This window comes from Sus scrofa, chromosome 6 (assembly GCF_054392235.1).
Source record: "Sus scrofa isolate SSC_HxYL_T2T_F1_AM1 chromosome 6, Sscrofa_HxYL_maternal_Yorkshire_Landrace_v2.0, whole genome shotgun sequence".
NCBI lineage: Eukaryota > Metazoa > Chordata > Mammalia > Artiodactyla > Suidae > Sus > Sus scrofa.
The window spans coordinates 891,220-919,066 of NC_139388.1; the positions used below are offsets into that span (position 1 = coordinate 891,220).

Consider the following 27,847-nt stretch of genomic DNA (forward strand, 5'->3'; position numbering starts at 1 on the left):
GCTGTTCCTGGGCCGAGCTGAGCTGGGACAGAGAGGAGGCGGTGGTCTCGTCTCTAAGAAGCAGTCACGTCCTCTCCTCCCAGTGACCGCCCTGCTCCTGACCGATGGTCCAGGGAAGCTGAAGCCCTCTCTCCACAAGACACCAAAAGGGTGCCCAAATCCAGTGAGGCCTCGAGCAATGGGCTGCGGGCCCCTCCCTGTGGCAGGATGGTGCAATTACCGAACCCATGTGGATCTCACCCATAAATAGCCACCACGGTCTTCTTTCTTTCACGCTTTTTTTTTTTTTTTTTTTTTTTTTGGCTTTTTAGGGCCACACTTGCGGCATATGGAGGTTTTTCAGGCTAGGGGTCAAATTGGAGCTGCCTACATCAGAGCCACAGCAACGCAGGAACCGAGGCACGTCTGCAACCTACACCACAGTTCATGGCAATGCTGAAACCTTAACCCACTGATCGAGGCCAGGGATCAAACGTGTGTCCTCACAGAGATGAAATATGTACTATAAGACCTTATTTTCTAAGCTCTCATGCTCGATGGCAAGCTTTGTTAGAAAAAAAAAGGGGGGGATATTTTAGAGTTCCCGTCGTGGCTCAGTGGTTAACGAATTCGACTAGGAACCATGAGGTGGCAGGTTCGGTCCCTGGCCTTGCTCAGTGGGTTAAGGATCCAGCGTTGCCATGAGCTGTGGTGTCGGTCGCAGACGTGGCTCGGATCCCACGTTGCTGTGGCTCTGGCGTAGGCCTGTGGCTACAGCTCTGATTGGATCCCTAGCCTGGGAACCTCCATATGCTGTGGGAGCGGCCCAAGAAATGGCAAAAAGACAAAAAAAAAAAAAGGGAAATTTCAAAAGACAGACAATAAAATCCCCTATAATCGCATAGTGAATACTAATTAATCCCGAGAGTTAGAGCGTCTGGGTCACCACACACAGACAACAGCTGATTTTCGAGGTTACTCATGACACATTTTTTGAACACTGGTTGTACATTCCAGGTCCCGCACAAGAGGGTTCAGGAGGTGGAGGCCAGCAGATCTGAGCTTCACGACTTAGGAGCTGGCCCTGTGGTTGTGGAAAAGCTTTAAGACTCACAGAGGGTGCGGATCTGGGAGACGCAAGCTGCTGATGGGGCAGGAGACCTGGAGGAGCGGGACCACTGTTGTGAGGGCGTCTGCCACAAACACAGGTGCAAAGACACGCAGCGAGGGAAAGGCCTGACTCCTGCTCGCAGATCAGGGTTCCCGCCGGAGAGAAGGCGGCAGGAAGGGCTGAGCAGAGAGAACAAGCAGGTCGGGGACCCTGGACAGCGTTCAGGACCCAGAGAACAGCCTCCGGCCACCCCTGGGGCCGTGGCCCGTGTCACACCCAGCCCCGGGGCAGGTGTGTGCCCAGCTCTTGCACTGCGTGTGCAGGACGGCCAGCACTGCCCTGAGCATTAAAGCGGAAACCCGGGGGACTTCCCCGAGGCGAGAAGGGCTGCACGGGCTGGGCCTCCTCCAGACCTGGCCTGGGGATGCAGGCGGGGCCAGGCCACTGGCTGGTTCGGCGCACACCCTGCCCCTGCCCCTGCCCAGTCACTGCCTGTGTCTGAATGGGACTCGGATGAGGTCCAGCCCATCAGACAATGGAGGGTCTGGGTGACAAAGGGCTCTGTGCCTGGAAGGTTCCCGGAGAAGGGGCAGCAGAGACCCCACTTAAGAGTGGTGGGACTCGGGGGGACAGGCAGAATCTCCCAAGATGGGTGGAGTCAGTTCAGGGGCACTGCCCCGCCCCCAGGGGCCTCCCTTCCCGCAGGCCGTGCTCCAGCTCTGGTGCTCCCAGCCCCCCAACTGTGCTGCCCGCTCCCCGCTCCCGGTCGCGGCTGAGGTGCCAGTTCCCTGCTCGCTGCCCTGTACACTTGCCAATCTGTGCCCCCGAGAAAAGAATCTGGTCCTGACTCAGGGGCCAACCTGGCTCCTGGCTCTCCCTGGGCATCACAGGCTCGCTGCTCTCCCACATGTGCTCGGGACGGCTGCTCCGGAAGCTTCTGTGTGTCTCATGATGGCCACATGGGCAACACTGCCGCGTCCAAACACCCAGGGTTTCTGACCAACACTTGGGGATGGACAGCGAGGGCTGGATTCCCGGCGCCGAGTGACCCGGCCTTTCCTACCCCGGGCAAGCGCACGTCGCGCGTCCTCTCCCTTGGTGGCCTGCACGCGCAGCAGCGGCGGCTGCTCTGTCCTCTCATCGGCCGCATGCGCGACACACTCAGTGACCACGGGAGCAGTGACAGGGCCGCCTCCTCTTCAGCCAGGCCTCCTCGTGCCTCAGCACAGCAGCTCACCCCCCACCAGCACCCGGAAGCGGGGAGAGCTCCCCGCGGCGCGGAACTGCAGAAGGGAGGCACATGCAGCTGAATCTCCGACTGTCCCGGCTCGTGCGGCAGAGACCAGGACAGACGGTCACCCCCACACAAAGATCGCCTCAACCTGGTTCAGGGACCTACATCTAAGACCAGATACTATAAGTCTCTTAGAGAAAAACACCGGCAGAACATTCTTTGACATAAATTGCAGCAATATCTTCCTGCAATTATCTCCTCCACAATGGAAATAAGAACAAAAATGAACAAATGGAGGCGTTCCTGTCTTGGCTCAGCAGTAACAAACCCGACTAGTATCTGTGAGGTTGCAGGTTCAATCCCTGGCCGTGTTCAGCAAGTTAAGGACCCAGCGTTGCCGTGAGCGGTGGTGTAGGTCGCAGACACGGCTCGGATCCCCCACTGCTGTGGCTGTGGTGTAGGCCGGCAGCTGCAGCTCCAATTCGACCCCTAGCCTGGGAACTTCCACAGGCCGTGGGTGTAGTCCTAGAAAGACAAGATAAAATAAAATGAAATAAAATAAACATAAAATAAAAAATAACAAATGGGACCTAATCAAACCTAAAAGCTTTTGTACAGCAAAGGAACCCCTAAACCAAATAAAAAAGACAACCTAGGGAATAAGAGAAAATGTTTGCAAAGACACAACTGACAAGGGATTAATTTTCTAAATAAATAAATAAAGGGATCAATCGTCACAATGCAGCTCATACGAGGACACAAATCCCTGGCCTTGCTCGGTGAGTTACGGACCTGGCGTTGCCGTGAGCTGTGGTGTATGTAGCTTACAGAGGCGGCTTGGATCCTGCGTGGCTGTGGCTGTGGTGTAGGCCGGCAGCTGTAGCTCTGATTTGACCCCTAGCCTGGGAATTTCCATATACCGCAGGTGCGGCCCTAAAAAAAGAGACAAAAAAAATAAAAGTCTACAAACGATAAATGTTGGAGACGGTGTGGAGAGAAGGGAACCCGCACATGTTGTTGGTGGGAATGTAAGTGGGGCAGCCACTATGAGAAGACAGTGAGGAGGTTCCTTAAAAAACTGAAAACAGCGTGTCAGGTGATCCAGCAGCCCCAGCCCTGGGCACACATGCGGGAAAGGCCTAATTCAAACCGATGCATGCACGCCTGAGCACACAGCAGCTCTCCCGAGTCACAGCAGCCAAGACAGGGATTCAACCTAAATGCCCATCGACAGACGAACCAACGAAGATGTGAGGTGTGAAAATATACATATGTACACACACACACTAGAACATTAGCCGTAGAAACCATGAAATAATGCACTTGCGGCAACATGGACAGACCTAAAGTTTTTCATACTAAGTAAAGAGAGTCAGACCGAGACAGACAAATACCACGTGGTATCACCTGTATGTGGAATGTAAAAAACTGATACAAATGAAGGTATTTAAAAAACAGAAACAGACTCACAGACATAGAAAACAAACTTATGGTTACCAGGAGCTCCCATCGTGGCACAGTGGTTAACGAACCCGACTAGGAACCATGAGGCTGCAGGTTTGATCCCTGGCCTTGCTCAGTGGGTTAAGGATCTGGCACTGCTGTGAGCGGTGGTGTACGTTGCAGACACGGCTCGGATCCCGCGTGGCTGTGGCTCTGGCGTAGGCCGGCGGCTACAGCTCCTATTAGCCTGAGAACCTCCACATGCGGCGGGTGCGGCCCTAGAAAAGGCAAAAAAGACAAAAAACAAACAACTTATGGTTACCAAAGGGGAAAGGGGGAGAGAGAAACGAGGAAGTTGAGATGAACACCTAACACGCTGTTTTATATATAATAGAAAACTAACAAGGACCTATTGTTCAGCTCCAGTACAGCACAGGGGGCCACGCGCAATGCTTGGTGATAAGCTATAAAAGAATCTGAAAAGAAATATATACACATACATCTGTTATTTTTTGGGGGGGAGGTTGTCGGTTTTTTTTTTTTTTTTTCTTCTCAGGGCTGCACCCGCAGATATGAAGGTTCCCAGGCTAGGGGTCCAATCGGAGCTGTAGCCGCTGGTCTACACCACAGCCACGCGGGATCTGAGCCACATCTGTGACCTACATCATAGCGAACGGCAAGGAATTGAACGGGCATCCTCACGGATGCTAGTCAGATTCGTTATCTGCTGTGCCACCACAGGAACTCCAACATACACACATCGGAGTCACTGTACTATATACCCAAACCTAACCTGACATTGCAAATCAGCTACACCTCAATTAAAAAAAGAGGAGTTCCCGTTGTGGCGCAGTGGTTAACGAACCCGGCTAGGAACCATGAGGTTGAGGGTTGGATCCCTGCCCTTGCTCAGTGGGTTAAGGATCCGGCGTTGCCGTGAGCTGTGGTGTAGGTCGCAGACGCGGCTCGGATCCCGCGTGGCTGTGGCTCTGGCGTAGGCCGGCGGCTGCAGCTCCGATTAGACTCCTAGCGTGGGAACCTCCACGTGCCGAGGGAGCAGCCCTAGGAAAGGCAGAAAAAGAAAAGAGACACTAATCAGAAAAGACCCCACCAATGAGAAGGGACCTGCACAATGCGAACCCACACACCAGTCAGAAGAGGGCGCCCTGAGCCTGGCACAGTAAACCCTCAGGCATCAGGGGTCAAATCCGAACTGGACCCGCAAGACTCTTGTAACTGGCAAAGCAAAATGCCTCTGCTCCCCCACAAAATCAGACCATTGTTCCCTGGTGAAAACAGGCTATCAGCCCTAGTGTCCTGACCCCGTAAGTTGTGACTATGTATCTGAAGAGGTCCCAGGACCCCTGCTTTGACGCCGGGACTCAGAATACATTGATCAGACGCCAGTCCATGGGGGTCTCCTCCTGCGTCAGTCTGGGAGAGGTCACTTTGCTTCTGTGCAGGGTGCCGGCCAGGATGAGGCTGTGGCGGGTGCAGCTCGACTGCCCAACAGGCCAGCACCTGCAAAGCCGGTCACTTAGTGGAGGGAAAGCCCTCCAGGCTGGGTGCATCTGCTCTCTGGGGGCCGTGGGTGGACGAGCCAGGCCGGCACCTGTGATCCCTGCACTGACCACCACGTGCCTGTCTGCTTACCGTCCGGCTGCCGAACCCCCAAGGTGGTCACAGCCGCCAGCCCAACAGGAAGTCCAGCTGAGGCCAGCGGGCATCTCATCAACCATGTTCCATGGTGGCCTGAGTGTCACGATGCAGGCCAGTGGCCCTCAGCCTGGCAGAACGTTCACACCCGCTGGGATGCTGACCCACACCCGCTCCCTGTCCCAGGGCGCCGGGGGGCCAGTCCTAGGCCAAGTGGTGTCCCCAGTGGGCAGCCAAGGCCAGAAAGCAGAATCCACAGCACCAGCAGTGCGGTTGTCCTGGAGCAGAGGGACAACCTGCCGGAGCCATGGGGCCCTACTGGTGAAGAAAAGCGAGCTTTAAGGCACAGGGGCGGGCAGAGACCGAGTGTCTGTGGAGCCACACCGCACGGGACACACGGAGCTGACCGTACGGAAAGGGTCTGGGGATGCCAAGGGGCTTGGGGCGGAGGTGAGCTGAGGGCTGGGAGCAGGGCCTGGAAGCCCCGTCAGTCTCTGGCCTGCTCCCGCAGCCCGTCCCGTCGTCATGCAGAGCTGCAGGCTCCCGTGGCGCGTTCCCTCAGAGGCCGCGTAGCACCTTCTCCTGGCCACGACCTGACCCGGGCCCGGACAGCCCTGAGGACACGGCAGCTCCAGGGCTTGGGGGGGTGCCTTTCTCGCAGCCGCCTAACGGGACCTCTCTGAGCTCCGGCCCCTCTGGCTGCGGCCTCAGCGTCTCCCTCCCCGGAACACCACCTGCCAGGGCCTCCTCCTCGGCCACCCCCGCCTCAGGCGGGAGCTTGTGCTGCTGGCCTCTGCCTCGTCGCCAGGGTCCCCTCGCTGTGCCTGGCCAAGGTCGACATCTCAGGGAAGGCGGGTCCCAGCGGCCTTCGCGTCCCTTGGACGGGAGTGAGTTCCAAGCCTACCTGCGTCCCAGTCGGGGTCACAGGCGGGGAGGTGTGGAGTGGGGAAGGGGCTCGGGGAGCCGCAGGCCAGCTGCCTTCTCTCGGGAACAGGAAGCGAGCCTCCAGTCGCTGCTCCGGGCCTGGACGACCCGGGTCGGAAAGAACCGTCGGGGCCGAGACAGTGCGCGTTCTCAGCGCACCCGCAGGACCTCGGCTCCCCGAGGCAGAAACGCTTCGGGTGACGGCCTGGTTCAAAGTCACTCTCCGGGAGTGTGAGGAGCAGCAGAGGCGAATCAAACTAGTGTCCATGAGGACGCAGGCCGGATGCCTGGCCTCGCTCAGTGGGTCGGGGATCTGGCATTGCTGTGAGCTGTGGCGTCGGCTGCAGCTGCAGCTTGGATCCTACGTGGCTGTGGCTGTGGTGGAGGCCGGCAGCTGCAGCTCTGATTCCAGCCCTAGCCTGGGAACCTCCATATGCTGTGGTTGCGGCCCTAAAAAGACCAAAAAAAAAAAAAAAAAAAAAAGGTCACACTCTAGGAGTTCCTGCTGTGGTGCAACAGGATCAGCACTGTTTTGAGAGCGCTGGGTGGCAGGTTCCATCCCTCATCTAGCACAGTGGGTTAAGGATCTGGTACTGCCACACCAGGTGGTGACTGTGGCTGGGATCTGATCCCTGGCCCAGGAATCCCACATGCCACAGGGCCGCTAAAAATGAAGTAAATATATAAATAAATAAAATCACACTCTGTCACACAATCTGGACATAAAAGGCCCCGCCCACCCACAGGCAGCCCAAGACAACAGCAGGGAAGCAGCTTCCCTCTTCCTCAGCTTACGTGCCCTGTCCTCCTGTTGGCAGAAAGGCTGCTGCAGCTCCAGCATCACATGCATCCACTCAGAGAGGAGTAGAGGGAGCAGGGCAAGACCTATGCCTGGTTTCTTTTTGCCAGAAGCCCACCAGATACACCCTTTGTTCTCAGGAGACAGACTGTGGTCACTGTGGTGTGTGGTCACTCCTGGCTGGACCATGGAAGCAGCAGGGCAGTCATGTGTTCAGCATGGAAGGGCTGGCACTGGCCCTCCTGGACGGGACCCCCATGCCTGCTCCTCAGCAGCCCACAGCCCTCCCAGGGCACCCTGCCCTGCCTGCTCTTCTAGGACCTCTGGGGGCAGGGAGGGGGCAGGGCTCTAGAGGGAGGGTTAAAGGGCACTGCTGTTCTCGTCAGCTTACTCAGGACACGCGAGGCTTTAGTCCTCGGAGTGCGAAGGAGTGAAAATAATTAATCCTGTCTACACTGCTTGTGGCAGAGGCGGTCCTGGACCGGCCTTTCGTGTGGCACACTATCAAACACTCCAGTATGTGGTGCTTCTACACCTCAGTTTCCTCCTCTGCAAAATGGGGAGAACAGCGACAAGATCAGGACGTCACGATGAAGTGAGCTGATCCCTGCAGTGAGTGGAAGCCATGCACCGACTCAAAGCATGAACCCACAGCTGCTCCGCACGGCTCAGCAGTGTTGTTGTTGCTGTTTATCTTTTGTCCTTTTAGGGCCGTACCCGCGGCACGTGGAGGTCCCCAGGCGAGGGGTCAAAGAGGAGCTGTAGCCACCAGCCTACGCTAGGGCCACAGCCACGCAGGCTCTGAGCTGCGTCTGCAACCTACACCACAGTTCATGGCAACGCCGGATCCTTAACCCACTGAGCAAGGGCAGGGATCAAACCTGCGTCCTCATGGATACTAGTAGGATTCGTTAACCACTGAGCTGTGACGGGAACTCCCCAGTCTCACTCTTTTTAATGGGCTGGGTAGGGCAGAGTTCACTGAGCTAATTGTCCCCAGGGAGACAGCCTCTTGTTTCTGGTCTCCTGCCCTCATGGGCATTTTGCCAAAACAGGCGGGCACCCATCTCTGCGAGATTATCTCCTAAAACACAAGCCCTGCCAAAGGCCATGCACGGTTTAAATCTCAAATAGTTGTAACCAACACACCCAAACTTTGCTAGAAGGGCCCCCTCCCTGCCTCAGAGAAGCCTGGTCCTCACTGCACAAACAGCCCAGGCTCATCTATCAATGATTAGAAAAGGCACCGCAGCACAAAGAAAAATGTCCCCACATCCAGAACGACACAACCTGTCAATCGACGCCATCCATTTTCCATACCGACGCCCTTGTCTTTATTTACAGATTACACAAAATCAGCTCACGTGCACAGCATGGTAAAAGTCGAATACACTGAGAGATCGCGCCAGCCCTCTCATTTCTGCAGAGCTCAGACCACCCCGTCTGCATACAGGGTGGGGGGGGGCTCGAGGGCCAGAGGATGAGGGGGCAGCGGGCATCAGCTCAGAGAACCTCGCCCCGCCACCCAGCCACCTCGGCCTGGGGCGCCGCCGCAGCCCATCCAATCCCTGTCCCCACAGAGCCAGGACTCGCCGGGCTGGACCCACCCCCTCCCGCCCCACCTCCTCCCAGTCCCGAGCCCCGCCCCGGCCCCGCCCCGCAGGTCCACGCCCCTTCCGGCGGGAGGAGCCTCGGCGCCCCCGCAGGTACCCGCGCTCAGCGCCCCCCTGCCACCCGGAGCAAACCCCGGTGGGCCCCGCGGTGAGGCTGCGATCCGGGCGGACCTCCCCCGCCACCCTCACCCCGCCTTCGCTCCGCCCCGGGTTCGGTCAGACACGTGGCCCGTGGGGCCCGGGAGGTGTCCGGGCAGCGCAGGGCCCGCCCCGGAAGGTTTTGGGGGTGGCGGGTGAGGTGACCTCCTGCCAGCTCGCGCAGTCCCCAGGCCACCAAGCATATGATCTCTGGGGCCGCCCTTCGGCTGCGGACACTTCAGGACCACCTGGGCTCCCTGGGGGTAGGGGCAGGCCCGGACTTTTCTGCTTGGGGGCTAAGGTGACCCCTGAGTCAGGGGTCCGAGCTGGGCTCTCCCCCACAGCTGTCTGGCTGGAAGGAGGGGCTGGAGGAGAAGGTTCTGGGGCAGAGGCTCAGGGCCTGGTGGCTGGTGGGGTGGAGGCAGTTTACACTGGCTCAGCGATTCCAGCCCCATCCCGCTGGACCCAGGGGCACTTGGGGACTTTGTCCCCCAGGGCTGTTTACTCTAAGGCCTTGGATGCAAGGCTGGCCCCACATGCTCATCCCTGTCCCTCTCGTGGCCTAGGGCAGAGGCATGGAGCCCGTCAGCAGCCCGCTGACCACACACGTGCTGGACACTGCCTCGGGGCTCCCAGCCCAGGGCCTCTGCCTCCGTCTGTCCAGGCTCGAAGACCGTGGCCAGCAGTGGACCGAGCTGACGAGAAGGTAGGGGAGGGCCCCCGACAGCCCAGGGTGCGGGCTGACCACAGCCGGACGGTCCCTCCAGACTCTCGGAGCTTCTGTCCCCACCGGTGTGCAGTGCCCGCTGGCCTGCGAACAGGGTCTGTCCCCACACCCCGACCTCCCGCAGGGGCGGTGGCTGAGGCCTGAGGTGGCATGAGAAAGGGCTCCTTGTCACCGTGACGGACAGGTGACCAGGCGTCCCGTTTGTCCTCACCCTGTGTGCAGGCCCCAGAAGCACCCCTTTCACAATGGAGAGACTGAGGCAGCTCGAGGCCTCCGGTCCTCCACCCCAGGCTCAGGCCCTGCTGGGAGGAGCCGCCCCGGACCCTCGTCAGAAGGAGGCAGCGCCCCTTGGTGGGGGTGGGAGGCAGAACCCCAAAGCTTCAGGGCTACAGGAGGGAGCCCTTCAGGAAAGCTGGGGCTCTGGGTCCCAAACAACACCCCCCAACCCAAACTGTGCTGCTATGGGTGGCCCCTTCTTTTTTGTTTTGGCAGCGCCCATGGCATAAGGCAGTTCCTGGGCCAGGGATCGAACTGAGCCACGGTAGTGACCCAAGCTACAGCGGTGACACCTACTGCGCCACCAGGGAACTCCAGAAATGCTACCCTTTCTGATGAAAACAGACACCTGCAAGCACAGCGGGCAGCGTCTGGGGCTCCTCCATGAGCGAGACCCTCAGAGCCGGGCCCTGGCGCGGCTAGAGACAGGCCACTGGCAATGGCCGAGTGGGCAGCTACACACGGACCCAGAAAGCTGCCCGTGAGGGATCACGTGAACAGAACAGCACAGGTTCTGAGGCAGAATGGGCAGCATAACCCTTTTTTAGGTTTGTAAACAAGCACATCTCTGCATGGAGAAAATCTGAAACATACACAGGCCAGATACAAACAAGGGTTGCTCACGGGTATCCGCGGGACACTTTTTCCCCTTCCGTCTCCGTGATTTGCTAGAACGACCGTGCAGAGGCGTCCCTGGGCTGCTGCAGAAGCCCGGGCCCCAGAGGCTGTGCTGCTGTGGAGCCTCCCGGCCCTGCCCACCCAAGTCCAGTCAGGCTGCCGGGACATCGGAGGCCACTAGGCACGAGACTGGAGCGACCTCCGCGGGGGGCTCGCCCGGCCCTCTGAACCCCCTTTCCGCCCTCTCCCCAGCTCTACAGACCCCGACGGCCGCTGCCCCGGCCTCCTACCGCCAGGCCGGGTGAGGGCGGGCACCTACAAGCTGTCCTTCGACACCGAGGGCTACTGGAAGACGAGAGGCCAGGAGAGCTTCTACCCGTATGTGGAGGTGAGGGAGGTGGGGTCCCCCTGTGACCCTCAGGCAGGCCCTGCCCCTCCCCCCTGCCTTGAGCCCCCAGAAGAAAGGGCTGCCCGGCCTTTACCCCCACACACTCAGTCCCTGGGGACAGGTGTCTCCCTTTGCCTGACTGGGGAGGGTCTGGCTCCAGCCCCAGGCCTGCGTCTGCACAGGGGCCAGGCTGCTGCTGCTGCTGCGGCGTCCCGGCCCCTGGCTCTCCTGGTGCCTCCTCTGCTCTCAGGTTGTTTTCACCATCACGAACGAGACCCACAAGTTCCACGTGCCTCTGCTGCTGAGCCCGTGGTCCTACACCACGTACCGAGGGAGCTAGCAGGTGGCTGCCAGCGGGCCTACGCGCGCGAGCCTGGACCCCGCACCCTCCTGTGTGGGCTGTGGCCTCATGGGGCAGCGGGTCACACTTCTGCGGGACGTTCTGGCCCCCGATTTCAATAAAGTCGAAGCTGGCATCTTCGAGGTGGCTGCAGTCACTAGGCAGGCTCGGCTGGTCTGCCCCCCGGGCCCCGTGGGGTGAGGGGCGCGGGTGAGTTCACAGACCAGGTGGGCTCGGGGGAAGGTCGACACGGCGCCGTGGGCCCTGGCGGTGCCTCTCCACGCAGCACACGTGACAGGACACGCAGCACACATGAACACCTTCATTAGCTGGCGCGCGTCTACACAGCAAATACCTGCTATCCTTGGTGTGTGGGGGAGGCATCCGGGGGGGGCCCAGGCAGGGGCTACGTCGGAGTGCCCACCAGTCCCGCGGGGCCTTGGCCCAGCGTCTGTCCAACCACCGCCGTCTCCAGGGGCTTGAAGCCCACATTGTCCAGGGGGACCCCGAAGGCCAGCAGCTTCGCCTCGTAGGTACGCAGCAGGTCGTTGTGGGCCTGTGGGGACACGGCGGTCAGTGAGAGGCCGACTTGCTCAGACCCACCCAGCCCTGTAGAGGGGCGGGAATGTGGCCAGCCTTTCCCAGCAGCTCCTTACACCAGCCCCAGCCCCCACATGAGCCCGCTTGTGTAAACTGGCAGATCTGAAGCTTTGCTCAGGAATTCCTGGCTTGGCACCACCCCGTCCCACTGAGTCAAGTGTGAGCGCTCGTTTATGTCCCGCCTGCCTTAAGGGAGGGCGGGACAAGGACATTAAAAGGCTGGACTACTTCAGGCCAGGTGACCTTCCCTTAGGGGGAGGCAGGGGGTCTTCCCTTAGGGCGGATTACTCCCTAGTGCTGACCAGAAAGCTCCACACTGAAGGATTTAAACTTCCATTCCTGGGAGGGGCTGAAACTTCAGTTAGATTAGGCATGAAGTCTTAGCCTAAGGGGAGCATCTGGGGTGTCTGGAGGTTCCTGGGCTAGGGATCAACACCAGATCCAAGCCACATCTGCAACGGCAACACCGGATCCTTAACCCACTGAGCGAGGCCAGGGATCAAACCTGCATCCTCGGGGATACTAGTTGGACTCTTAACCCACTGAGCCACAGGCGGAAATCCAAGCATGCGGTTTCTTTTTAACCATTTCCCCCTTCTGATCAAACTCTTAGCCTGAGAGATGTGATCGAAATGTAAGGTGTTAGTGCTGCTCTCAGCTACTGCCTGTGTTCTCTTCAGCTTTTCCTGATCCCGTCTGGGTTTTCTGGTTTTGTTTTCCTGGATCTGAGATTCACAGTTCGAGACTTCAGGTCCACCTTTTTTACGCTGGGCATTCCCTGGCTTTTCAACGTTCCAGTACCAAGGAGATCCTCTGCTTGGCGGTTAGTGGCACTGGGGGGGGACGTGGTCATTACAAGCAGGACGACCTGCGATGTCTGGAGTCCTCAGGACCAGACCAAAGAAAGGCCTCCCTCCCTGAGGAGGGAGCCAAGTGGTCTGGCCGGTGATCCTGCGTGACCGAGTTTCAGTTCCCCAGAAGTGAGGCCAGGTGAGCAGGTGTGACAACCATGCAAGACATGTCCCAGCCCGGCTAGAAGGTAACCGGGGCTTTCGTCCTGGCCAGTGTCGAAGGCCGTTAATGGGGCGGCCACCCAACCACCCCGCATGTGTGACCCCAGGTGACCCACGATGGGAAACGGAAGAGCAGGTGCCTGGGTGCAGCTCCTGGCTCCCTGTGGGCACGTCTCCCTCCTTGTCCAGCAGCATCTATTCCCTACTCCCAGCCCAGAAAAGTGGACATCTGAGCAATGGCGCTGGCAGGGCCGACACAGGCAGGGTTCCTCTCCCCTCTTCTGGAAAATGCATGTTTTTAAAAGAGCAAATTTCATCAGATGGCTGTAAGAGTGTGAGGAGCTGATGCATGTCAGATGCTCAGAGCCTAGCTGTTTGTCCTCGCCACAACACGCTGCCAGGGTCTGGGGCTGAGGGCACAGGGTGAACTAGGGCCAGGCTCCAGCATGAACTCAAGGGGTGGGCCCTGGTCCTCCCCCTTCTCCGCGGTTCAGCCCTCCTGAGAGTCACACACAGGCTATGAAAACCCCCAGGAACTGCACGCACCAGTACGTAGCCCTAATTCCCTGCACCTAAGTGTCAAGTGTTTCCAGAGCATCTAGAGGAGGTCCTGATGGGCAAAGGGGGCCTAGGGTGTTTGGTCACCCCAGAGTCCAGGGCCTGTGATGGACACTGACTTTATCCTGGGGCTCCATGGCCCAGGGTCATGCCAGAGTCACACCTGAGGGGTGCCCACAGGCAGTGCTGTGTCTGATTCGCACAGATGAAACCCTGACAGATCCGTGGGCTCAGCCGCGGAGGTGGGGACGCTGTGCACAGGGCCCAGGCTGCTAGGGTGCGCGGCACACAGTAGGCACTGCCCTCCCCAACTGCAGGAGGCCCGAGTGTGGCTTTCAGCAGAGACTTACAAAGGAGTCAGGAACGGTCGGAGCCGTAACTGCCTCTGCTTGGAGGACACGGACGTTAATCTGGGGGAGCAGAGCAGATCCCCCAACAGCCCCAGGGGCCAGGCAGGCATTGTGGTGCCAGAGCGAGGGTCAGACGGGGACGGGGACCGAGCCTGCTGGACAAGACACCAGACGTGCCCTGGGCAGGCCCTGTCAAGGAAGCCAGGACAGCAGCTGGATCTCAGGGGATGTGCGCCAGCCCACACACAGGCTGAGTGACCCTGGCAGGCACGAGAGGTAAAGGCCGGGGGTCCTGGGTGAGGGAGGCCCTGAGGGAAGGTGGGGCTCGGCACCTTGCAGACGCGCGCCAGCTCGTACTGTAAGTCCTGGATGGTGCTGTTCTTCGCCTCCAGGACGTCCTGCGGGGAAGAAGGCAGACAGGGAAGAGCGCCTGGCTCCCCACGCGGGCGTCCACACAGGGGGCAGCTGGCGTGGGAAGGTCCCCAGGACACAGAGCTGCTTTCCGTGAGGAACTGCCCGGTGGAGGGGGGGGCGGCAGCCCGGCCTCCCTCTGGAGCCATCCGGGCTGCCAGCCGCATCCCAGGAAAGCCCTCAAGCCTCTCCTGCCAGGTCCTGGAGCAGCTGCCATAACCACAGGGGACAGGACTGGGTTTTTTTTTTTTTTTTCTTTTTTCTTTTTAGGGCCACATCCATGGCATGTGGAGGTTCCCAGGCTAGGGGTTGAATCAGAGCTACAGCCTCCAGCCCACGCCACAGCCACAGCCACGCAGGATTCAAGCGATGTCTGCGACCTACACCACAAGCTCACGGCAACGCCGGACCCTTAACCCACTGAGTGAAGCCAGGGACAGAACCTGTGTCCTCATGGATACTAGTCGGGGTTGTTAACCATTGAGCCACGACGGAAACTCCGGGGAGCGGTTTTTATCCCTTCATCACGGATGCTGGCGGCACAGGGCCTCGTCCAGCTGCAGGACCGGCTGCCTTTTCCCACAGGAGAGGGCAAAGCCCTTCTCCCCTTTGTGAGCGGCAAGGACAGACATGAGCCCCAGACTCAGACTGTGGTGCTGCCGCCCAGACGAGGCCCCCTCGTGGCTGCAGAAGCCCTGACCCCAAGAGCTTGGCACCCACTGAGCCAGGACCCACCACTGCCCTGGGAGCAAACACCAGCCAGAACCACAGGCGCGACAACGCCTCGGGCCCAGGCCCTCCTCCACCGGCAGCAAGGCCTCGCCCTGCCCCAACCCTGCCCACCTCCCTGTGGCTCTGACCCCATCTGCTTCCCTGGGAAGGAAGAACAGGGACAACAGGGCTGTCCCCCTGGAAGGGTCCGTGTCTGGGACGGGCTGGCCGTCCCGCAGAGGGCCTCTCCCTGGAGACTGTCCACTGCCCAGAGCCAGGCCACGTTTCCCTGGAAGCAACAAAGGCCCCCTGGCCAGCATCACCTGTACTTTCTGTGACACCTCCCACCCAGGTCAGGGAGCGGAGGGGCACGACCCAGCTCCAGGTAAGGTCACTAGCAGGTACGGTCAAGGTTCTGCCTGCTGAGTTGTCTTGACTCTCATCTCATCCACTGGCCCATGGACACCGAGGCCTCTCGGGTCCTTTGACTGCTGTGCCCCGTACCCTGGACGGCCGCGGCAGAGGAACTGCCGTAAATGACTGGACGTGCAGGTGAACAGATGCTCTAGCTGCTGCTCAGACCCATCCCTCTGGGATGCCTTGCCCAGCAGCCACCACAAAGGCACGCCCACAGCCCTGTGTCCCCCACCCAGAGCCTAGACCAGCACATGTTATTGTTCCAGACAGGAGGTGGCAGTGGCCTCAGGTGAGAGCTCAGGAGACGAGGCCATCCAAGAGGCCTGAGAGACCCAGGGCCTGACAGGCTGAGCTGGAGCGGACAGTGTGGACTTGGGCTCAGAGCAGGGGCGGGAAAGAGACAAGGGCAAAGCCACAGAGCCCAGGGATTTGACGGTGCACAGAGGCCTGGGAGCGCGGAAACCGTGAGCCCCTCCACGAGGTTAACGAGAGCCTCAGCTGGGACGAGAGGCTGGACCACAGCGTGGGGCCCCGACCAGAGCCCTACCGGCCCACTGTGGGGGCCCGGGGGTGCTGGCAGCCCTGCCCAGGAGCCCATCTGGGGCCTACCTCCAGCTTGCGGGACACGAGGGTCAGAGCCGAGGGGTCCAGGTTGGAGGCTGCCAGCACCTCACTGAACTGCACCTCCTTCTGCTCCACGGCAGCACTCAGCGCCTGCACCTTGCGCTCCAAGACAAGGTTTTTGAAGCCTGTCTTCTGCTGCACCTCCAGGATGGCGGCGGTGAACTTCCGGTACAGCTCATCCCGCTCCTGCTGCACCTGCAGGACGCACCTCTCACTGGCAAGAAGTCCCCTCCCGCCTCTGCCCCTGGGCCACGACACACTTCTTTCACCAGTGCCAGCCCTGGGCGGGGGGGATCTGTGTCATCTACACTGCCTGAGCCCCACTCACCCTGACAGAATTAAAGGGAGGCAGCTGTCTACACTGTGGGAGGCAGGAGGACACACCTCTGGGGAGCTGTCCCCGGTACAAGCTGGAGGCCAGCGCTGTCCCAGGTCTGCGCCGTGGGCTACACCACGCCCTCCGTCATCCCCACACAAGATCCAGGGCATGTGGGGCAGGGGGCCTCTTAGGGGTCCACGTCCCTGCCAGCCCCAGATCCTGGAACTCAGGTCTAAAGTGAGTACAGGAGCCAACTGCCCATCCATCCAGGCAAGCATCCTTTCATCTCCTTTTAACTGTGCGCCACAAAAAAATCCAGACTGAGGAGCTTAAAACATCAACCCCACCTCCAGAAGCCACCATGGGAGCATCGTTGGTGACTCCTTCTAGAATGTCCTCCACACCTGTAAAAACACATGTGTCTGCTGGGAAGAAAAGAGGACTGTGCTGGAAGCTTGGTGCACCTTATCCTTCTAACTAGGATCAAATCCCCAGGATCTGCTTCATCCAGTCCTGGAGGAAGAGGGAACCGCTATGTTATTCGGGCAGAAACGAACTCAACACTGTAAATCAAAAGCAGTTCAGTAAGACTTAAAAAAACCAGCCAGAAAGGCCATCACTAAAAAGTCTACAGACAATAAGTGCTGGAGAGGGTGTAGAGAAAAGGGAACCCTCTCACACTGTTGGTGGGAATGTAAATTGGTGCAACCACTATGGAAAACAGTATAGAGATTCCACAGAAAACTAAAAATAGAATTATTATTTGATCCAGCAATTCCACTCCTGGGCATTTACTCAGAGACAACCATGACTCAAAAAGATAAACATACTCCAATGTTCACTGCAGGACTATATACAACAGCCAAGACACAGAAACAACCTAAATGTCCATCGACAGAGGCATGGATCAAGAAGATGTGGTGCATATACACAATGGAATATTACTCAGCCCTAAAAAGGAACGGCATTTGCAGCAACATGGATGGACCTAGACATTACCATGCTAAGTGAAGTCAGTCAGACAATGAGACCCCAACATCATATGGTAACATCCGTGGAATCTAAAAAAAGGACACAGGGAACTTCTTTGCAGAACAGATGCGGACTCACAGACGTTGAAAACCTTATGATTTCCAAAGGAGACAGGTTGGGGTGGGGGGTGGGCTGGGGTGGGGATGGCTGCACAGCTATAAACGTGAGAAAATTCACCGAGTTACAAAAAAGAAAATAACCAGTTTAAAAATAAACAAATTTCTTTAAAAAACCAGAAGGTGACACTGACATGCGCATGTACTGCAGACCACAGGCACTCGGGGAGGGTGGCACAGAGCACAGCCCCGGACACACTCTGCCTTCTCTCCACTGGCACCCACTGTGAGCAGCAGGGATGGTGTCTGCCCGTCAGCCTGCAGGGCCCTCGAAGGCTCGTGGAGGGTGGATCTACCTCTGCTTACAGGACATTCCGAGGGAGCAGCCCTTTCCATCAGCACAGCCTGGGATCATGAGTCCAGGCGAGAAGGGAGAGCAGCTGTGCTGATGGCTGGCACACAGATGGGGCCGCTCTGCCCTCGGCCAGACCCCGGGAACTGCAGGGCAGGGCGGCCGTCTCTCCACTCACTCACGGAAACCTCAGAAAAGCGCATGCAAAGACACATTTTCCACCGGATCACGGCAGCAGGGAAGCACCCCGCACACGCTGGGTGGGACAACTCTGAACAGCTCTCTGGGCAGACGACCCACAATCTCAACCCAAACCTCTGGCCCAGCAACTCCACTGCTAGGAATCGACTTTCCTAAAAGAGACACACCGTGGCCCAAAAACGAACCTCAAAGGCTGCTGCCACAGCAAAGGGCGGCACCCAGGTTCTGGCCCACGGAAACAAGTCTGCCCTGAGAGCACCCACCCTCTGCAGAGATGGCGCACAAGGAGGTAAGAAAGCAAAACTGTCTCAGCACAGCACCAAGCGTCCCTGTGCCAGGATGCCAGCCGTCTGGAAGGGGCCTCGTGAGGCCTGGCACCGTTACCCACAGACTTCCGCTTGACACACATGTCATCCCCCACTTGGAACACAGAGACGCAAAAGGCCCTTCCTCCTCCTGGGGCCTGGCCATGTTTCAGGAGGAGGCTGAGGGGACAGCAGGGCTGCTCCCGGGCCGTCGTGGAATGTGCCACAGCGTGCCTCCTCGAGAGCTGCTCAGAGGGAGGAGGGGCAGCAGGGCCTCCAGCTTCCAAAGCCAGGAGCCAGCCCAGCGCCGGCTGTCCTGGGTACCAGCTCTGCTCACCTTGATGAAACGCTGCTCCAGCACCTCGTGCTCCCACTGCAGACTTTTCAGCTCCTTCTCGGCAACTTTCAGACGCGCCTTCGCGCCCTGGAGAGAAAACGGGGCTTGTGAGAAAGCACTCACAGGCCGCCCGTGACGCAGGTGGGCCCCAATGACCTTCAGAAAGAACTGGCTCCAGCACGAGTGGCTGCGCCCTCATCGTGGCCGGGGCCCGGGGTCCCCAGAACACCTGCCAGTCTCACGTGCCCCTCCGCGCCCAGGGTGAGGGCGAACTCACCAGCAGGATGTGCTTGTCCCTCTCGTAGCCGCTGAGCTTCTTGCGCATGTCGCTCATCTCGTCTCGCGCCTTCTGCAGCGGGTCCACCAGGCGCCGGTTCTGCATGGACACCTCCGCCATCTCCTTCTCCAGGACCTCGCCCCTCTTCCGCATGTCCTCCATCTGCTCCTGTGCAGAGCACGCGGGAGGCAAGGGGCGGGCTCTGTGGGCGGGGCCAGGGCCAGCAGGGGCGGGGTCTGTGGGCAGAGTCGGAGGGCCGGGGCCGGGGCGGGGCCGGGGCCGGCTGGGGCTGGGGGGGGGCCGGGGCCGGGGCGGGGCCGGCAGGGGTAGGGCTGCGGGTGGGGCTGCGGCCGCCCCTCCTGCCCACAGAGAACTGCCGGCCCTGCAGGCAGGTGAGGACCTGAATCCGTTTCTCCAGTTCTCAATGGACCTTCCGATCACGCATCCTCCATGCTGATGGAGGTTACAGGACCCCAGGGGACACGCGCCACCAGTGCCAGACTGGGTGACAAGGACAGTCTGTGAGGCTGCCTGAGCTGCGGCGTAGCTAAAGGCACAGGGGATGGTCTGGCCTCGATCAAGGGCAGCTGAAGGGCAGGGGCTGGGCGCGCGGCAGCACCTTGAGGGAGTTGATGAGCGCCAGGTTGTTGAGGGTGACGTCGTTGTAGTAGTTCTTGATGTCCGTGAAGGCCTCCTCGTGCCGCTGCATCAGCGCGCTGATCTGGCTGTTCTTCCGCTCCTCCACCTCGTGGACCTCCGTCTTCCTGCGCAGGTCAAGCTCGTCCCGAAGCATCTTCATCTTCTTGTCGTACTTGGCCTCGATTTCTGAAAGGCAGCGGCACTGAGAGCAGCGGAAAGAGCAGCTGGCCCTGGGGCTACAGGGAGGGGCAGAGGTGTGACCAGGGCCCAAGAACACCCACTGGGACCGAGGCTGCGACAGGACGGGACAGGTGGTCGCACACGCCAGCCTGGCCTCGTCTGCCCGTCCCAGACACGGCTCAGCGGAACTGCAGCAGGGACCCACATTAACAGCTGAGGGCCACCTGGTCCCCATGGGCAAAAACCATGGCCTATGTGGCCATCCAGCCAGACTGTGGGGCTGTGCTAGAAACCAGACAGACCTCTGAAATCAGAGCTGCAGGCCAGGGCTGTCAGGTGCTGCCTGCTCCTACCATCAGTCTGTTCCGGGAGTACAGGTGGGTCTTCACAGCCTCCCGACTCGCACGGAAATGACTCGCTCTGGGATCTCGGGTGGACTGGTCCACCAGCCTCAGAAACGCCCAGGTGCACGCCCTGTGTGTCGGGCTCTCGTGAGCGGGTGGCCCGCCCTGGGTTCACAAGGACTAGAGGTCTGCTACGTTCTGGTGGGCGGGCTCTGGTGCCACTGACCTCTCACCTGCCTCTCAAAGTCATTCCGCATCTTGGTGATTTCCTCGGTGTGTTTCTGCAAGAGCGGACACAGGCCGTTACCAGCAGCCGGACAGACGCCCCGTCCCTCGCCCCCCCCCACCCCCCCCCGCCCCCGCCGTGGAAGAGCCAGCTCAGCAGACCTGTGCTGCTTCTGGTGGGTCCCCTCGCCTCCGAGCTCATGGACCAAGCCCAGAGTAACAAGGCTGTGGTAACGCACTTCCCTTGGCTAATGTCACCCCTGAGCCTAAGAGAATGTTAACAGGAGTTCCCATCGTGGCGCAGTGGTGAATGAATCCAACTAGGAACCATGAGGTTGTAGGTTCGATCCCTGGCCTCGCTCAGTGGGTTAAGGATCCGGCGTTGCCATGAGCTGTGGTGTAGGCCGCAGACTCGGCTCAGATCCCGTGTTACTGTGGCTCTGGCATAGGCCAGCGGCTACAGCTCCGATTCGACCCCTTAGCCTGGGAATCTCCACATGCCACAGGTGAGGCCTAGAAAACACAAAAATAAATACATACATAAAATTTTTAAAAATTTTAAACACAAAAATAAATAAATAAATAAAATTTAAAAAAAAAAAAAAAAACTAAGAGAATGTTAACAGGCGCTCAGAACTCTGACCATGCTCAGCCCTGTCCCGCCTGCCCAGAGCCGCAGGTGCTCTGAGTGTCTGGTAACCTCTTTGGCTTAAAACAGCAACAGGGAGTTCCCTTCATCGCCCAGCAGCTAACGAACCGGACTAGGATCCATAAGGATGCAGGTTTGATCCCTGGCCGCACTTGGTAGGTTAAGGATCTGGCGTCACTGTGAGTGCTATAGTGCAGGCCACAGACATGGCTTGGATCCTGAGTTGCTGTGGCTGTGGTGTAGGGTGGCAGCTGCAGCTCCAATTTGACCCCTAGCCTGGGAACTCCCGTATGCCACAGGTGCAGCACTAAAAAGCTAAAAAAAAAAAAAAATTCCTTCCTCCACCTGGAACCCCCAGCCTCCCTGAGAAAGGACCAAAGAGCACAGCTCACAAGACGAACTGCTGTGGCTGCCGTGGCTGAAGAGCTGCTTGCCCCAGTGGCATGAGTGTCTCTGGGGTCGGGACTCAGAGCACGTGGAGAGGGACCCAGGGCTGGACTTCCCTCTTGGGAGGTCAACCTGTCACTCATGTTTGAGATGGAATTCCGCATTTGGCCTCAAATAGGGTTTGATTGGCTGCTTATTATATTTAATAGTTCAATTAATTGGAGTTCCTGTCATGGCTCAGCAGTAATGAACCCAACTAGGATTCATCAGGACGCTGGTTCAATTCCTGGCCTCCATCAGTGGGTTAAAGATCCCGAGTTGCCAGGAGCTGTGGTCTAGGTTGCAGTTGCATCTTGGATCCCACGTTGCTGTGGCTGTGGTGGAGGCCAGCAGCTGCAGCTCTGATTTGACCCCTAGCCTGGGAACTCCCATATGCCAAGGGTACAGCCCTAAAAACGGGAAAAAAAGAAAATAAGTTCAATTCATTGCCAAAATGTAGGAGTTTTTAACACAAAACTATGAGTTCCCAGTTGCAGCTGAATCCTGAGGTGCTTCCGGCCACCCTCGTACCTACCAGCCGCAGGTTCTTCACCGCCACCTCGTTGGCCAGCTCCTGCTCCTTCAGCTCCACCTTCAGCGCCCGCATGTCCCGGCGCAGGGCCCCCTCCTGCGTGCGGTGCTCCTTCTGGGCCAGTTTCATCACCACAGTGCCCTCAGCCTTCATCTCCGTCAGGCTGTTCTGATGCTCGTACAGCAGGTGCTTCACCTTCTGCTTATAGACCTTCAGGCGGGGACGGGGGCGGGGGGGGGAAGCAGTGCTGCACCTGCTCTGCCTGCTCACCTACACACATGCCCACCTGCACACACACAGGATCACCTGCACACTGCACACACCCATGCTCACCTACACGCACCCATGCTCACCTACACGCACCCATGCTCACCTACACGCACCCATGCTCGCCTGCATGCACCCATGCTCGCCTACACATACCTGGTCGCATGTGACCACCTGCATGCACATGCTCTTTTATGACAGATACCTCCAGGTCCCCTGTGTTGAGGACAGGAGGGGCTCGATGCAGGGAGAGACAAGGCCCCCGCCCATGTGGGGACGCCAGCCCCACTCACCTTGATCTCCACCTGGTGCCTCTCCTCAGCCTCCTCCATCTCCCGGTCTTTGTTCCGCAGCTCAGCCTTCTTCTCCTCCAGCTGCCGCCGCGTGATCTCCCAGAAAGTGTGGATCTTGTCCCGCTCCAGCTGGAAGTAGTTGCGTTCCTCCCGCTCTCGGTCCAGCTCCTCCCGGATGCGGCCCACGTGCTCCTCCACCTGGCAGGCAGGGCAGGGCCGTGAGGCCACCAGCAGGGCCACCCGCCTCCAGGGGAGGGTGGGTGGAGAAAGGCCAGGAAGGAGGTGGCGGGGGCCACTCTGACCTCCAAGCAAAGCGGAGCTGAAAGTAAGAAGTCACAACAGGGTGCCAGGGAGACTAGGGGACAGGGGACACGTGGCGAATAGCACTTATCCCTCCTATTTGGACAAAAGTCATAAACTGATTATACCCTTGCATCCATTTCCAGGAACTCACATGAAAGAAATTTCTCAAAAGAGCACAGGAGCTTTCTGCTTAAAGATAGCAGCTATACTGCTACTACAAGAGCGAAAAAATTAAAAAAGACATGACTTAAGATGATTTTAAAGAGGGGAATAGTTGAGAAAGAACAATCTGCCAGCTAGATTCTGTGCCCAAAGATGTGAAAGTGTGAGGACGATGTAAATACATTCACCAAACAAGGCTAAACATGAACAATTCACCTTTAAAGACACAAACCAAGCAAAAATACACAAAACCGGTAAACCCCCAGGGCTCCGGTTGTAGCTCAGCAGAAATAAACCTGACTAGCATCCATAAGGATGCAGGTTCAATCCCTGGCCTCGCTCACCGGATAAGGATCCGGCGTTGCCATGAGCTGTGGTATAGGTAGACAATCGCAGCTTGATTTGGTGTTGCCGTGGCTGTGGCGTAGGCCAGCAGCAACAGCTCCGATTCCACCCCTAGTCTGGGAACCTCCACATGCCACAGGGTGCAGCCCCAAAACGGAAAAAAAGAAAAAAAGAAAAGAAAGTAAAATGTATGTCTAAAAAAAATCAGTAGACCCCAAACAGTCAAGAGTGTTTGGTCCAGAGCCAAATGCAAATCTGCAAATAGATTAAAGAAAAAAAAAGACAGAGTCCCAGTTTCCCGGGACTCACGTGCCCCTCAAGAACGAGCAGAACCTCAGGCCACTGACCATAGTCTTCCTCATCTGATAACCCCACAAAGAAACCACAGTTCTTACTTCAAGAGAGGGTGACAGCAACCAGTGAAGGAGGGGCAGCAGGGGTTCCGAGGCAAAGGGGACCCAGGGTGGGGCTTGGCCCCTCATCAGGGTCGTCACTCAAACAGAGAATCTGGACCAAGCCCCTCCCTAACCTGACAGCTCACACTAGCTGTTCCATCACTCAAACAGATATAGAGACTTCTCATAAATGCCTGGATTTGCAGCTCCTCTTTTTTTTTTTTTTTTTTTTTTTTTTTGTCTTTTTGCTATTTCTTTGGGCCGCTCCCGTGGCATATGGAGGTTCCCAGGCTAGGGGTCGAATTGGAGCTGTAGACCCTGGCCTACCCCAGAGCCACAGCAACGCAGGATCTGAGCCACATCTGCAACCTACACCACAGCTCACGGCAACACCGGGTTCTTAACCCACTGAGCAAGGGCAGGGACCGAACTGGCAACCTCATGGTTCCTAGTTGGATTCGTTAACCACTGCGCCACGACGGGAACATCCAGCTTCTCTTTTAAAAATTAGAAAAGAATACAAGGAGATCCTGCTGAGTAGCATTGAGAACTATGTCTAGATACTCATGTTGCAACAGAACAAAGGGTGGGGAAAAAAAAAATGTAAATGTAATGTATACATGTAAGGATAACTTGATCCCCTTGCTGTACAGTGGGAAAATAAAATAATAAAATAAAATAAAAATAAAACAAAATATGACATTCATATAAATATAAAATGAACACACGTCAAAAAAAGAAAAGACGAATTCTTGCTGTGGCGCACTGGGATCAGGGGCGTCTCTACAGCGCCAGGACGCAGGTTCAACCCCCTGACCTGCAACTGCGCTCGGATCTGACCCCTTGCCCAGGAACTCCATAAACTGTAGGGTGGCCAAAAAAAAGAGAAGAAGAATCAGAAAAGAGAGTTCCCTGGCGGCAGAGCGAATTAAGGACCCTGCATTGCCACTGCTGTGGTTCAGGTTCAGTCCCTGGCCCAGGAAGCCGTATAACTCAGGATTAACCAAAAATCAAACACAGGGTTCCGGTTGTGGCTCAGCGGTAATGGACTTGACTAGTATCCATGAGGACTTGGGTTCGATCCCTGGCCTCACGCAGTGAGTTAAGGGTTTGGCATTACCGTGAGCTGCGGTGTAGGCTGCAGACACGGCTCGGATCCAATGTTGCTGTGGCTGTGGTGTAGGCCAGCAGCTGGAGCTCCGATTCAACCCCTAGCGTGGGAACCTCCACATGCCCTAAAGAGACAAGAACAAAAAGCACACAAAGCCTCTCGATCACCATCCAAGGGCTTCTGCCTAGCTCTCCAACTTCGGGTCTTTTTTTTTTTTCTTTTTAGGGCTGTACCCACAGCATATGGAGGTTCCCAGGCTAGGGGCTGAACTGGAGCTCCAGCTGCCGGCCTACACCACAGCCACAGCAAGCCAGATCCAAGCCTCGTCTGTGATCTACACCACAGCTCATGGCAAATTTGGATCTTTAACCCACGGAGAGAGGCCAGGGATCAAACCCACATTCTCATGGATACTAGTTGGGTTCATTACCACTGAACTACAACAGGAACTCCAAAACACTTCCATCTGCTATGGCTACAGCCCTGAAAAAAAAAAAAAAAGGCTCTTTTTTGGGGGCGGGGGGCTCCCATGGCATGTGGAAGTTTTCAGGCCAGGGCCTGAACCCTAGTCACAGCAGTGACCCGAGCAGCTGCAGTGAAAATGGTGGATCCTTTACCTGCTGAGCCACCAGGGAACTCCTAAGACAGCCCTTATATCAGAAAAAACATTTCCTTTGTGAGTTCCCACTGTGGCACAAAGGGTTATGAATCCAACTGCAATTGCTCGGCTCACTGCAGAGGCATGGGTTCATTCCCCAGGCCGGGGCAGCTACAGCACAGGTCACAGCTGTGGCTCGGATTCAGTCCCTAGCCCAGGACCTTCCATATGCCACGGGTGCAGCTGTAACATTTAAGAAAGAAAAAGAAAAAAGACAAACATTTCCTTCCCAATTTCTACTACCCTATAAAAGAGTTCATCCCCATGGCTCTACTGCATTTTTAATAGAATGTACTGCATTTGAGACTCCGGGGGAGGTATAACCTGGTGTGGACAGAACTGCAGAAGCCAGGCTGAGGGGAGGTGGGCGAGGACGGGGCAGTGGTCGGCAAGAGGTTCCTAGACAAGCTGGGAGCACAGCCCACCCCCACCGCGGCCCAGCGCCGGGCCAGGGCTCAGGCCGGCCCACTCACCTGCTCCTTGCTCATGTCCTCCGGAGCAAGCCCGTCAACAGTCGGGGTGCCTCTGGCCTTCCCTTTCTTCCCTTTCCGTTTGGGCGCCTCCGGTTCAAGAAGAGACAGTCAGGTTCACCTTCGGGACGGCTCCAATTCCCTCCAGGGAGCAACCTCTTCCATTCCGGAACCTGCCTTCACCTGCTCCCACCTGCACCACCCAAAGCTTTCCCAGGCTTAGCTGCACGCGTATTCTGCTGCCGCCTTTGGAGCAGCAAGGAGAAATTGTCCTTTTCAGAAGAGAATACAGTTTTCCCTCAGGAAGGAAGGGGACCTGTTCAAAACCCACTCCTTGGGATATGGCAGAGACCTCGGTGTGCATGCGCAATTTACTCTGCCTCAAAAACGAAGAGCCCCACGGCACGCTGTCGACTGTGACCACACAGCCTCCAATGCTTGGCAGCCACCAGGAAGAAACCTGCCATAAACGGCCTGGTCAACATGTAGACAGAGAGGCTCAGCAGGAACCAGAGGGAAGGCCACGAAGCCCTGAGCACAGGCACACGCTTGGGCTCTGTCCGTGGACACCGCACAGAACTGCTCACGGGGTGACACTTGGTTTTAACAACTGTGACAAGGTGACTTCCCAAGGGCCACTCAGCAGATACAAATTTCCTTAACTTTCTGTTGCTGTGGCCCATGCTTTAGCGTGTGCACATGATGAGCTCTGCAACATTTTTATTATTACAAAAAAAGTTTATGTGGACATCTCAGAAAACATAAAGCAGCAAAAAGAAAAAAAGAAAGGAAGAAAATCACCCCTATTCCAGCCAGCTAGTGAACGTAGGGATCTTTCGGTGCTCGTTCCAAACACCTTTCCAGCGAATCTTCACTCCTAAACACCTCCGAGGTGTCCACTCCACCAGAGGATCCCCAAAGTCTGTCACGCCTCAGCATCCGGGACATTCACAGCCAGCGGCTGGGGCCCGCCCCCACCGAGGCACCACCCTCTCCCAGCTGCTGCCCCTGCCTGGAAACTGAGTTACCACCAAGCCTGTGTAGTCCCCCACTGCACTAGCGGGGCAGGGACGGGGGGAGGGTACTGCTCCGCTCAGGACCGCCTGATCCTCCCAGGTTCTCCCAGGAAACAGCAGTTCCGTCCCCCAAGCTCTGCCCTGGGGACTCCACGGGCAGTAGACCCGCCGTCAGGGACCTCCAATCACCCCGGTATGCCCTAGGCTCTGGGGTGGAATGGAGGTGCTCTGTCCCAGGCCCCGGTGCGCCTACCATTCAGGTAGAAAATCCCCGAGGCCAGGTTCTCCCTTCTGGACGCCGTGCACTCTGGGCCCTGGGTCTTGGCGGCGGGGGTGGGAGTTCTCTGACCACCCACCCCTGTGAACGCAGGCTCCTGGACAGCCCAGGTCTCCAGCTCCAGGTGCCTGCGGGGTCCGGGGTGCGCAGCACCTTGGGTTCTCCCCACGAGGACTCCACGGGAGCACCAAGCCCTCAACGACAGGAACCCCGGGCTCCAGGCCTCCCGCCCTGGGGTCTCTGTATGCACGGGTCGCGGGGGACCCAAGCTTCCCGACCAAGGGTCTCCGCGCGCAAGAGACCCCAGAGCTCCAGGCCTCCCGGCCTGGGGTCACTCTGGGCGCCGGACCGGCCGGCCCCGGAGCCCCAAGCACCCAGCGCGGACCCGACGAGACCCCCACGCCACCTCACCATGGCTCGGGTGAGCGCAGCCCGCCGCGCCCCGCAACCAAACGCGTCCGCGGCGCTGCCAGAAGCTGCGCGGTCTCCAGACAACCGCTGCGAGGTCCCGCGCGAAGTCCGAGGATCCTCGCGAGAGTCCGCCCAAGCGGACGTGGCCCGGCAACCGCGAGAGCGCGTCCCTAGCAACTGGGCGGAGCCAGTGGGTTGGGGCCGCCGCTAGGGGTTCTCCCCTCGCTAGGTCCCCACCAGGCGGGTGAACGTGCTCGCTGAGGGTCTTCCCCACTAGGACTTAAGCCCCATGGAGGTGGGAGGAACTGTTTCCGTCCACTTCTTACCTACTGTCT

At 58.0% G+C, this 27,847-nt stretch overlaps 2 protein-coding genes across 3 annotated transcripts; one reads left to right on the forward strand and one right to left on the reverse strand.

Annotated features, from left to right (window-relative positions):
• The first annotated feature begins 9,028 nt into the window (after nucleotides 1–9,028).
• LOC146402125 (5-hydroxyisourate hydrolase-like) lies at nucleotides 9,029–11,387 on the forward strand. Of its 2 annotated transcripts, none has more exons than XM_084959196.1 (4): nucleotides 9,029–9,160; nucleotides 9,464–9,603; nucleotides 10,771–10,906; nucleotides 11,157–11,387. In XM_084959196.1, the coding sequence occupies exons 1-4, from the start codon at nucleotides 9,101–9,103 to the stop codon at nucleotides 11,244–11,246; spliced, it is 426 nt and encodes a 141-aa protein (XP_084815322.1). In that variant the 5' UTR covers nucleotides 9,029–9,100; the 3' UTR covers nucleotides 11,247–11,387. The 2 variants fall into 2 exon arrangements, with proteins under 2 accessions (XP_084815322.1, XP_084815323.1); XM_084959197.1 differs by having other exon boundaries at nucleotides 10,771–10,896.
• On the reverse strand, nucleotides 10,416–27,622 carry GAS8 (growth arrest specific 8). Its single transcript, XM_005653210.4, has 11 exons — nucleotides 27,513–27,622; nucleotides 25,812–25,898; nucleotides 22,365–22,562; nucleotides 21,808–22,014; nucleotides 20,199–20,253; nucleotides 19,429–19,634; nucleotides 18,810–18,977; nucleotides 18,533–18,619; nucleotides 15,916–16,125; nucleotides 14,100–14,165; nucleotides 10,416–11,802 (listed from the first exon to the last, which is right to left on the reverse strand). The coding sequence occupies exons 1-11, from the start codon at nucleotides 27,513–27,515 to the stop codon at nucleotides 11,653–11,655; spliced, it is 1,437 nt and encodes a 478-aa protein (XP_005653267.2). The 5' UTR covers nucleotides 27,516–27,622; the 3' UTR covers nucleotides 10,416–11,652.
• Between the last annotated feature and the right edge of the window lie 225 nt (nucleotides 27,623–27,847).